The 11,278-nt window shown below is 41.7% G+C and overlaps 1 protein-coding gene across 1 annotated transcript; it reads right to left on the minus strand.

Moving 5' to 3' along the window:
* Positions 1–10,254: 10,254 nt before the first annotated feature.
* On the minus strand, positions 10,255–10,749 carry LOC110594881 (peptidyl-prolyl cis-trans isomerase A-like). The gene has a single exon (XM_021709032.1). It carries the CDS (start codon positions 10,747–10,749, stop codon positions 10,255–10,257), a length of 495 nt encoding a protein of 164 aa, XP_021564707.1.
* Positions 10,750–11,278: the final 529 nt, after the last annotated feature.

An 11,278-nucleotide genomic window follows, 5' to 3' on the forward strand; every position in this document is an offset into this window, starting at 1 on the left:
ACAATACAAACAACTTAATGCCTGCAAGAGGTTGTTCGATACATGTGTGACCAGTGCTCATTCAGGTGGCTGTCCAAATAATGCTTTTTACAGAGTTAGTTCATTCTCTTGATTTTTTTTTGTCATATCTGTTATCAAACAATCCCAGATTAATGGAATGTTTAGCTCAAACTGGTAGGAAAGGTGTTTCATTTCTGTGACAATTCTGATCAATTTTTGATGGCTCCTTGGTGTGCTAAATGATAAAGAAGCTTCAGACTGATCTCACCTCAGAGGGAAAGAGTGTTGTGTTTACTCACCCACATCTACGATGGAGCAGGAGTGGAAGTGGTAGGGTGTGTGCTGTGTATACGCCATTGAAGATCAAGACCAAATCGCCCCTAAGGAAGAAAGACATCGAGAGGAGAAATCATCTGAGTGAGCTCCCATCCGTAAGGACCAGGCTGAGAATGAGATACTAGGAGCCAAGCTCCTAACTCGTGGCACAGAGTACGCCTATCAGACAAGGAATATTTAATGTCCACATCTATCAAGTGACTAGTTACCCAAGCAATTTTCTCATTTTCTCTATGGCTTATTTGTTTTGTTAGATAAAGTTTCATATTTCTTAAGGAAGTATGTGTATCATAAAATTGTTAAACCACATCCCAAGTTTTAACCTTTCACATTTTTCTTTCATTTATTTTTAAGGGTACTATGCCTCAGCAACATTTTACAATCTGGGACAGTGATGTCCGATATGGTAGCCACTAACCTCAAGTGCCGTGTACTTGAAATGTAGCTAGCTGAGGAAATACATTTTTAAATGTTATTTAATTGAAACATTAAATTTAATTAGCCACATGTGACTAGTAGCTATGGTGTCGGGTAGCACAAATATAGAACATTTTGATCATTGCAGAGAATTCTATTGAAGAGTGCCAGCCTAAAACAATGCCCAATTTATTTTTGTCTTTCTTTGCCTTTTACGTTCTTTCCATCTTAAATGTTCAAGGCTTGACATAAATAAGACTTTTTTTGTAGCTTAAATGCCAAATTTATTTTGACCATCTTCTATTTTATTTTATTTTATGTTATTTTATTTTTTAAGCCTTCTCCTAGATTGGGTTCTAGCCAGCGCTGGACTTGAGGTAGGTCTGAAGAGGCATATGGCAGGCAGCCCTGTCGGTTTGGGATAAGAGCTGGGAGTCAAGGATGTTAGTATTGATAAGAAAGGAGTCTTTGGGGAGAAGGGCAAGGCCAATGCATATTGTTCAGTTGAGCTGAATTTTTGTACCTTTCTGGCTTAAAATGCCAAATCTGAACTCTTACTCCATTTCTATACTTAGTTTACATTTCTTGATTCTTTCTCTCTCTCCCTTATGCAGCACAAGCTTTAAAGGTCTTCTCTTATGATTTGTTCATTATTTTTCAGAGCTTAGCTTTGACATAAGAAAAGAGTTTCTGGGTCTCCTCTGCTATCACACTGCCCTGTGTTTCCTTTGGGAACTTGACTGCTGCAGTAATGTTGCCTCTTAGCACAATATGGTAAGAACACAGGCTTTAAACTCCAGCTCAGCTACTTACCCCGATGATATAGGGCATGTCACTTAATCATCTTGTGCCTCAGTTTCCTCCTTTGTAAAATGAGGATGATACTAATGACAGAAACTACTTCCTAGGTTGTTGGGAGGATTAGAAGAGTGGCTTGTCCTAAGACAGAATTGCTACTGCAGGATCTATTCACTTATTTCTCCCTACCCTTAGATGGCAAACTCCTTGAGGGCAGGGGCTTAACACAATGCCCTCTATAAAAGGAAGGCATAGAAGACTTTCATGAATACTTAAGGGAGTGAACCACTAGGGTCAGATAACCACTTCTCTCTTCTTTCAAATGTCCCTGCGTGAACTTTCAGATCAGCTCTAACCCTCAACTCCATTCACTTCCTCCTGTATCTCTTTTGTTTCTGTTTATTCTCCTTTTCTCAGTCCCTCTGCTGATGAGGTCTTTTAGGGGTCATTGAATCCATATCCCTATTTTCAGCAAGTTTTGACATTCATTCATCATCTGCTCCAGCTTGAAAGCTGGGCCTGGGGAAGACATCCAACACAAAGATTTTTAAAAATTCCCCCAAACAGGAATTCGCTCTCCCTCCAGGAAAGTCCCGGGTTGCAGACATGAGGGCATTGGTCTGTCTTCCATGATGCCATTTCCTGGGCACTGGGGCAAGGAAATGGGTGGGGTAGGAGGAGAGAGTGTTACTGACCCCCTCCTCAAAGGATTAGACAAGTGCACATCTTCTTGCCATCTTGGCTATGATTGTGTTAACCTAAAAACAGCCTCACCTTCTGGTTTTTATCACATGGCCCATCTCTCCTTCCTCCCATCTCCTCTCCTGGCACAGAGGTGATTTTGTCCTGTCTTTGGCTTTTTTTGAAATATCAAACCCCATTGCATCACAGTGCCCCAATCAACAGCTTGTCCACGCCAAGAATAAAGAAATCATAGCTGCTTCTTAAATTCTCCAGAGCTTCCTGTTCCAGAGACACACTAATAACTGTCTAGTGCTAACACCACCTTTCAGATGCAGGGGAATGAGGAGTCCCTTCAGCCCACAGCCCACTGGGCTCGATGTCTAAGACATAGCCTGGCCTGTCTGGAGTCCCAAAGAGCATGACTCTAATCTATTTTAACGTCTTCCGGGCCCCCTCCCATGAGTCCTTTTCTAGCAACTTCCCTTCCCCCAGCCTTCTACTGCCCCCATTTCCTTTCTGGAAGCCACAGTTCTGACATAAGTGAGCCAGCAGTCAGAGGGAGCCATGCTTGCTGTCTGGTACGATGAAGTTTGACAGTGTGGCCTTGACCTCACTCCAGACACTGCTTCCTTAGCCAGATGGAGTTTTCTGGTTCAAGTGCCTCACCCAAAGGGTGCCTTTCACTTCTAAAAATTAAAGCCAGAAATACCTAGATATTAGGGCGACCTTGTCTAGCAGATAACTATGAATACGAAAGTGTAATCACTGGAATAGCCACAGGGTTCTGGGAGAGCCCAGAGGGGGTACCAAAGCCAGGCTGTGCAGAAGGAAGTTCCCCGTAGAGGAAAAGTGTTTCTCAAATCCTGATCTGTAGGCTCATGGCATCCCATGCTAAATGAGAAAAGTTAGTACATGTGTGTACGAATTCACATTTCTTGAAAAATATTGTCTTTTTTTTGAGTTGGAGTTTCACTCTGTCACTTAGACTGGAGTGCAATGACATGGTCATGGTTCACTGTAGCCTCGGCCTCCTGGGCACAGTGATCCTCCCATCTCAGCCCCCTGAGTAGCTGGGACTACAGGCATATGTTACCATGTCCCACTGATTTTTTTTTTCTTGTAGAGGTGAGGTCTTACTATGTTGCCCAGGCTGGTCTCAAACTCTGGCCTCAAATAATCCTCCTGCCTTGGCCTCCCAAATGCTGGGACTAGAAAATATTGTCTTTAATCTGAGTCTGGTATCTTATATAAAATGATGGTGATACTAGGTAGTAACAGTAATTACTGTTTTGTGTCTAAGTCTTTGATAAGATAAAAGAGGGGCAATCTCATATCAGTCCTCAAAATTTTTAGAAATGTTACTGATCCACGAAACCTCAGTGTTTAGGAAGCTCCGACTTAAAGCATGAATAGGATAGGATAGAGCGTTTCTGACTGAAAGCACCAGAACTGGGTTACTGGTGCAATGTTTCCCTGGCTTAAAACATGCACTGCTCTATGTATATGATGTGGCTCTTCCTATACAAATACAGTGTCACAGGACCAACATGTAGGGAAGATTTTGTATGAATTCCCCAGTAGAGATGATGGAATTTTCACTGTCTTTCTTAATTTTACACCTCTTCTTCTTCTTGGCCAAGGGAATGTATTTGTCTTGTCCCCAGAATGGAATGAAAAAGAAAAATGGTTCCCACTGGGGAATCATTCATGACCTTGGGTCATTAGCTACCTTCACTAAGGAATTGACTTCAGCATTACATAAAAACTAGCTATTCTGTAAACAGTGGCCAACATGGTAGAAGGTGGAAGTGAACACTGACTTGGGAGTCACAAAATTGTGCTCTACGTCTGGAAGGAACCTGATGTCTCCTAGCTGTGTCACCTTGACTGTGTTTCTCCTCTTTTCTGCCCCTAGTTTCTTCATCTGCAAAAAAAAAAAAAAAAAAAGGAGCTGGATAACTTTAGACTAGTGATTCCCAAACTTTATTGTGCATCAGTTCACCTGAAGGACTTGGGGAAAGTCATATTCCTAGGTTCTACCCCCAGAATTTCTAATTCAGTAAATCCAGGTGGAGCCCAAGATTCTGTATGTCTGAACATTTCCACATGATGCTGGTGTTGCCGGTCCAGGCACTGCACATCTTGGGAAACCCTGGATTAGATATCCTTTCTTTTTTGAGTCAGAGTCTTACTCTTTCGCCTAGGCTGGAGTGCAGTGGCATGCTCACAGCCACTGCAGCCTCGACCTGCTTCAGCCTTCCAAGTAGCTGGAACTACAGATGCATGCCACCACACCCGGCTAATTTTTTGATGCATTGTAGAGATGGAGTCTCACCAATTTGCCCAGGCTGGTCTCGAACCCGTGGGCTCAGGCAATCCTCTCACCTCGGCCTTCCCAAAGTACTGGTATTATAGGAGCAAGCCACCGCACCCGGCCTAGACATCCTTTCAAATCCTTCATCCCTCATGTACTATTAGTCATTCTTGTCTTTGAAGAGTTTATAATCTGATGAGCATTTTTCCTGTGGGAGGAAAGGAGACTGATGACTCCATTCTCTCAGTTTCTAATCAAATATTTATTTGCACACACATGACTATAAGACACAGAGAGAAAGACTACCACTGTCTTCCCATCCATGTGTTGCTGAGAACCTCTGTACTGTGAAAGAGCATTTATTCCTACAAGTCACTCTGTGCGGACAAATCTATTATTTGTGGTACAGGGACATGGAGAGTCTGGAAAATTGAGATCAACAGATGGTGGTAAGTCTCCTCCCTCCAAACACTTTTTCAGAGATGACTGGCGAAATTGATGATGTAGAGAGAGCCCTGTTTGTTTATACACATCAGAACGAAGGAAGCAGATGATTAGTGGAGATTAGATTAAATTTGCTTGCAGATTAGTGTGTCCCAGTCTGGGTCACCCTCACCTTCTCCATGTTCCCAGCGTACAGCTTTTGTTGTGTTGTTCTTATCCCATCCCCTGGTGGATACTAGGCCAGGGGACAGAGGCAGATGTGGCTCCTGACACCTGCTGTAGAGCCTCGGATCCGGTTGCTGTTGGAGATGGACGGGGATGTAAGGACAGGGCTTAACTGGCCCAGCGTAGAATGGGAAAGTGTTTATGTTCATGAAAAGCTTTCTGGAGTTTAGGAGTAGAGGGGACCGTGGGACTACGGTCCTATTTGGAGGGCAGACAAGAGGTGGCTTAGAATACACGTGTTGGCTAGCTTTTATGCTGTAGCTCATATCCTCTCAATTTGTATTTCTGCTTTGGCCATTGCTCCAGCAAACAGCAGTGTGTAAAAGTGGTCTGACCTCGACCCCAGCCATGCCACTTCTCTCCTGCCTTCTGCCCCGGGCTTCCCTGCTATTGTGTGGGAATCCAGGGTGAGCCTGCTTGACCAGTGTGGTACTGGAGCTAGGGGACAAATACTCCTCTCTTGTGGTTTCAGGCATTTCTGAGGCACATGGTTCTTCACAGAGTCTTCAGGAGTATGGAGTCCCCGCTGACCATGGGAACCTAAACAACTTACTGTCACATCCTTGGATTCGCATATCCTTTCTTTCAGTTTCATTCTTCCAGGTCCCCCTCTTCTGTACTCAGGGGTTACTTCCTCAAAAGAAACGACTTCCATGCAAGCTCTTGTCTTAGGCCACTCATTTTGGGGAACCAAAGTTAAGATAATTACCACATTTCAGATAGATGGCAATATTTTAAAAAGAATGAACAACTTAGATTTCTGAGCATTATCAGTGTGCTACTTTCTGTATCTTTGTTAATTCTTTTGAAAATAAAGATTCATTTTCATCCTTATTAAAGTAACACATATATAGTTTAAGAAGTCAAATAGCACAATATAATAAAACAACAGTCCCCGAGCCCAATATAATTACACTTGCCAGAGGACAGCATGTTTTATTCTTAGCAATGTCTCTCCATTGCTCTAAATGTCACCCATTTATCAATTTTTTTTTTGAGTTTGAGTTGGAGTCTCACTCTGTCACCCAGACTGGAGTGCAGTGGCCACTCCCAGCCACTGCAGCCTTGACCTGCTGGACTCCGGTGATCCTTCCACCTCAGTCTTCCAAGTAGCTGGAACTACAGGTGCGTGCTATCATGCCCGGCTAGTTTTCAATTTATCGTAGAGATGAGGTCTCACCTGCCCAGGCGGGTCTCGAACCCGCGGGCTCAGGCAATCCACTCACCTCAGCCTCCCAAAGAGCAGAATTACAGGCTGAGCCACTGAGCCTGGCTCATTTATCAATTTTAGACATTTTTTATTGACATTTATGTTGGATGAGGTCTTAGCTCTTTTACACTTTTCATCTTATTCCACCACTTTAATTATAATTCTATTAAATTATGATTAGTCTTACATTATTATAAATATTGTTCATCAATGATCCAAATGTTGGACTCGGATTATGGATCCTTTTGTCTATCTTTTTGTTTTCTAGAGTGTATAGCCCTTTCTCCTGTCTTTTTTCTGTGTCTTGAATTTTTATATAATTATTGTTCTTTTTCCTTCTCTAAACATCTCTTAATACTATCTTCTGTGTGAGAAAATGAATTTGATGATCTGTCAATTCCATTTCATCCTGGAGTCCTAGGTCCTGCCCCGGACTCAGCAGGGTTCACTGCAGAGCTATCACTCTGGGACTTCCGTTTCCCATTTTTTGGGGACACTTTTCCTTTATCACTGTCTGATATGGGGTCCCACTTTATGTGTCCTCCTCCTTCTCAGTTTACTCTCTATTATTCTTTCTTTTTGCCCATATATTCAGTGACCTCTATAAGCAAGGACGACTAAAAGGCAAAAATTTTAAGACGGTGTTTATCTGAAAACGTCTAGCTAACCATATAATTATTCTAGGGAATAATTTTTACTGCACTGACAACATAGCATCTTAATTACTTAAGTGGACTTATTCAGCCCTGTAATAAACCCACACATAAATGGAAACCGAGAGAAGTACAGAGCAGCGCTGTCTTTCTAGAAATGTAATGCAAACCTCATATGTCATTTCAAACTTTTTGCAGTCACAATAACAAAAATAAAAAGAAGCAGATGAAATTAATTTTAGTTGTATGTTTTATTTAACCGACTGTTGCAAGATTAGTATGATTTCAATGTGCGATAAGTGTAACATTATTAATAATGTTAATAACTTTTTTTACAATATTTTTGGATGAATTTTTTGAAATCTAGCATATGTTTTACACTGACCACATCTCACAGCCCGTCTGTCATGCTAGTTTCATTTCTAGGGCTCAGAACCACATGTGGCTAGCAGTCACTGTCTGGGCTGGTGCAGGTATGGGGAGATAGAGATTAAGACTGTCAGTTCTACAGACAGGATCACTGCTTTCTAAGTATGTAACCTTGGGCAAATGATCTAACCTCATCATGCCTCAGTTTCTTCATCTGTAAAAAGGAAAATAATGACACGTATCTCAAAGAGTCACTCAAAGAATTAAATGAATTAACGAATGTCTTTTATGTGTGTTCCACATGCATGCACCAAACACTCTTTTAAATGTTTTACATGTCTTAATTTTAACTAATAATATGGCAAAGGCAGGTCACTGGAAAACGATAAACTCTTCAAAGAGTGAACATCATTTTTCATGTGGCAGTAATAAAAGATGGGCAACAGTCTGACAAACTATCTTAAAATGAATTCTAATGTAATTCAGTTCTTAAATGTGAAATATAAAACTTTAATTATTTTCGATTAAGTCACAAAGCTATTCTATATTATTTTTTTCCACAAAAGACAAGAACATCATCTATAAAGGAAAATAATAAAATTGACCAAAGAACTTGTACTTCTCAAAATAGACCAAGAAGATAAGCCAATAAATGGAAGACATTTTCAATGCATATATTCAACAAAAGATTGTTATTTAGAATATATAAAGAACTAAAAAAAAGCCGGGCTCGGTGGCTCAGCCTGTAATCCCGCGCCTTTGGGAGGCTGAGGTGAGTGGATTGCCTGAGCCTGCGGGTTTGAGACCCACCTGGGCAGCGAGACCTCATCTCTACAATAAATCAAAAAATCAGCTGGGCGTGGTAGCGCATGCCTGTAATTCCGGCTACTTGGAAGGCTGAGGTGGAAGGATCACCGGAGCCCAGCAGGTGAGGCTGGGCCACTGCACTCCAGTCTGGGTGACAGAGTGAGACAACTCAAAAAAAAAAAAAAGACAAATAGGGTGGATGTGATAGTTCATGCCTGCAATCCCAATACTTTGGGAGACCGAGGTGGAGGGATGTTTTGAGGCTGGGAGTTTGAGACCAGCCAGGGTAACATAGCGACACTGTGTCTCTACAGAAAATTAAAAATAAAAATAACAGCCAGTCATAGTGCCACATGTTTGTAGTCCCAGCTACTCAGGAGGCTGAGGCAGGAGGATTGCTTGAACCCAGAGTTCAAGGATTCAGTGAGATATGATCGCACTGCTACATTACAACTGGGGTGACAGAGTGAGACACTGTTTCTTAAAAAAAAGACAAAAAGAGGAAGCATTTTGCTAAACAGGATACATGAACGGCCTGCAAACATTTGAAATAATGTACTGCATCATTAGTAATCAGAAATGCAAATTAAAAACCAAAATCATGTATTTCACATCTTCTATACTGGCAGAAATTAAACTACCTAATATAATATCAAGTGCTTAATGAAACTATGGAGTTTAGGACATTCTCATAGAAATTGTTAAAGTCTACCCTGGGAATAATTTTAGATTACCTAGTAAAATTGAGTATGAACACAGTGCTTGTCCAGCAAGGTATATACTCTGCAGGGTCCATGGTACAGATGCAGCAGGCGACAGGTATGAAATTGGCCAACGGGGCACGGTGGCTCACACCTGTAATCCCCAGGTGAGAGGATTGCTTAAGCCCAGGAATTTGAGACCAGCCTGGGCAACATAGTGAGACCCATATCTTTACAAAAATATTTTACAAAATAAATTAGCTGGGTACGGTGGCATACTCCTGTAATTCCAGCTACTCAGAAGGCTGAGGCAGGAGGATTGTTTAAGCCCAGGAGTTCGAGGCTACAGTGAGTTATGATCATGTCACTGCACTCCATCCATCCTGGGTGACAGAGCAAGACACTGTCTCTACAAAACAAACAAACAAACACAACAGAAAAACAAAAACAAACAAACAAGAAATTGGCTAACGTGTCATTGTTCACCACGCATGAGCTAAGGAACAACCAGAAATCTACTCGCAAAAGAATGGATAAATAAATTACAGGATTTTCATTCTATACATCAATGAAAAGGATAGACTTTCATAGGCATTTCATTATGGATAAGCCTCAAAAGCATAACATTGGGCAAACAAAGCACGTCATAGAGTAAATATAGTAGGACACCACTTATGTCAAGTTCAAAAGCAGGCAAAGCTAAACAGTGTATTGTTTACAGATATATACATGTGGTAAAATTACAAAGGAGAACAAAAAAGAATTGAAACAAAATTCGGCACAGTGATTCCTTTGAGATGTAGAAGAATGCAATGGGGCAGAAATACATAAGGGGTTCAAAGTTACCAGTGGGCCTTGATTTCCCCAGTCAAATTGGAGTTGCAGGTGTTTGTTATATAATTATTGTTATATAATTATATATATGTACATTATGGACGCTTTTTAAAAAATGTATGTTGTACTTCTTAATATAAGAACAACTGATTAAATTTCTGTTTAGTGCCAGGGCTTTTGGACTATCTGGCTTTACTTGACTGGACCCTGGAATTTAGGGTGATAAAGCTGTGAGCTAAAGTTTTATTATTATTTTTATTTATTTATTTTATTGTTATTTAACTTTTATTTCTCTGCAATCCAACTAGATGAGGAAGGGAATAAGGAGAATATGGAACCCAAAGAATTGCAGCGAGAGCACAAAGATTATAGGGATACAGTGAACAAACGGGATGGAGGGGGTGCTCTCCTGAGCTACAGAAGGAATGATCTGGTAGTTTAAGATAAAACAAGTCAAATTTATTAGAGTTGTCCACAGTTAACAATGGTGCTCTTCTTGCTGGTCTTGCCATTCTTGGACCCAAAGCCCTCCATGGCTTGCACAACATTCATGCCCTCTTTCACCTTGCCAAAAACCGCATGCTTGCCATCCAACAAGTCAGTCTTAGTAGTGCAGATGAAAAACTGGGAACCGTTTCTGTTGGGTCCAGCATTGGCCATGGACAAGATGCTGGGACCTGTATGCTTCAAGATGAAGTTCTCATCATCAAATTTCTCCCCATAGATGGACTTGCCACCAGTGCCATTATGGCATGTAAAGTCACCACCCTGGCACATAAACCCTGGAATAATTCTGTGAAGGCAGGAACCCTTATAACTGAATACTTTCTCTCCAGTGCTCAGAGCATGAAAGTTTTCTGCTGTCTTTGGAACTTTGTCTGCAAACAGCTCGGAGGAGACGTGGCCCAAGGGCTCACCGTCAGCAGCGATGTCAAAGAACATGGTGGGGTTGACCATGGCTGATGGGAAAAGGCTCAAGGTGGCGACATCTGCAAAGTGTGAGCTAAAGTTTCATTCAGAGACCCCCAAATGCCAATATCCGTAGGTCTCTCCTCTGGATCCATTCAGATTTCCAGAGAATCTCCAATATCTTGCCTGGAATGTGAATACCTGGCATACAGCAGTTCAGGGATCCAGGGAAACGGGGTGGGTAGTGGTGGGGCAGGGGCGTGCTTGCAGAATTCAACTCAATCTGTGGTTGTTTCTTCCATTCTTTCTCTCCTCGACTCTAATTTTAGCAAGGGTTTGAGAACAAACACGCATATTCTGCTGAATTTAATCCGAACTACTGCTCCCAATGACCCTTCAAACATAGGCTAATAATCCCCATTTTACGGTTCAAAAAACCGAGGATACACAATGGCAAGTGTGAACACTTGAGGTTCATCCTCTTTCTCCTACATTGCCTCCCTCCCAGCAAGAAGGCTCCAGGGTCTTGTAACCCTTCTGTATTCAACAGTACCTTGTTGTCTGAACTAGAGCTCTC

The sequence above is a fragment of the Carlito syrichta genome, unplaced genomic scaffold, assembly GCF_000164805.1.
Source record: "Carlito syrichta isolate Samal-C Ts95f unplaced genomic scaffold, Tarsius_syrichta-2.0.1 Scaffold154368, whole genome shotgun sequence".
Classification (NCBI taxonomy): Eukaryota; Metazoa; Chordata; class Mammalia; order Primates; family Tarsiidae; genus Carlito; species Carlito syrichta.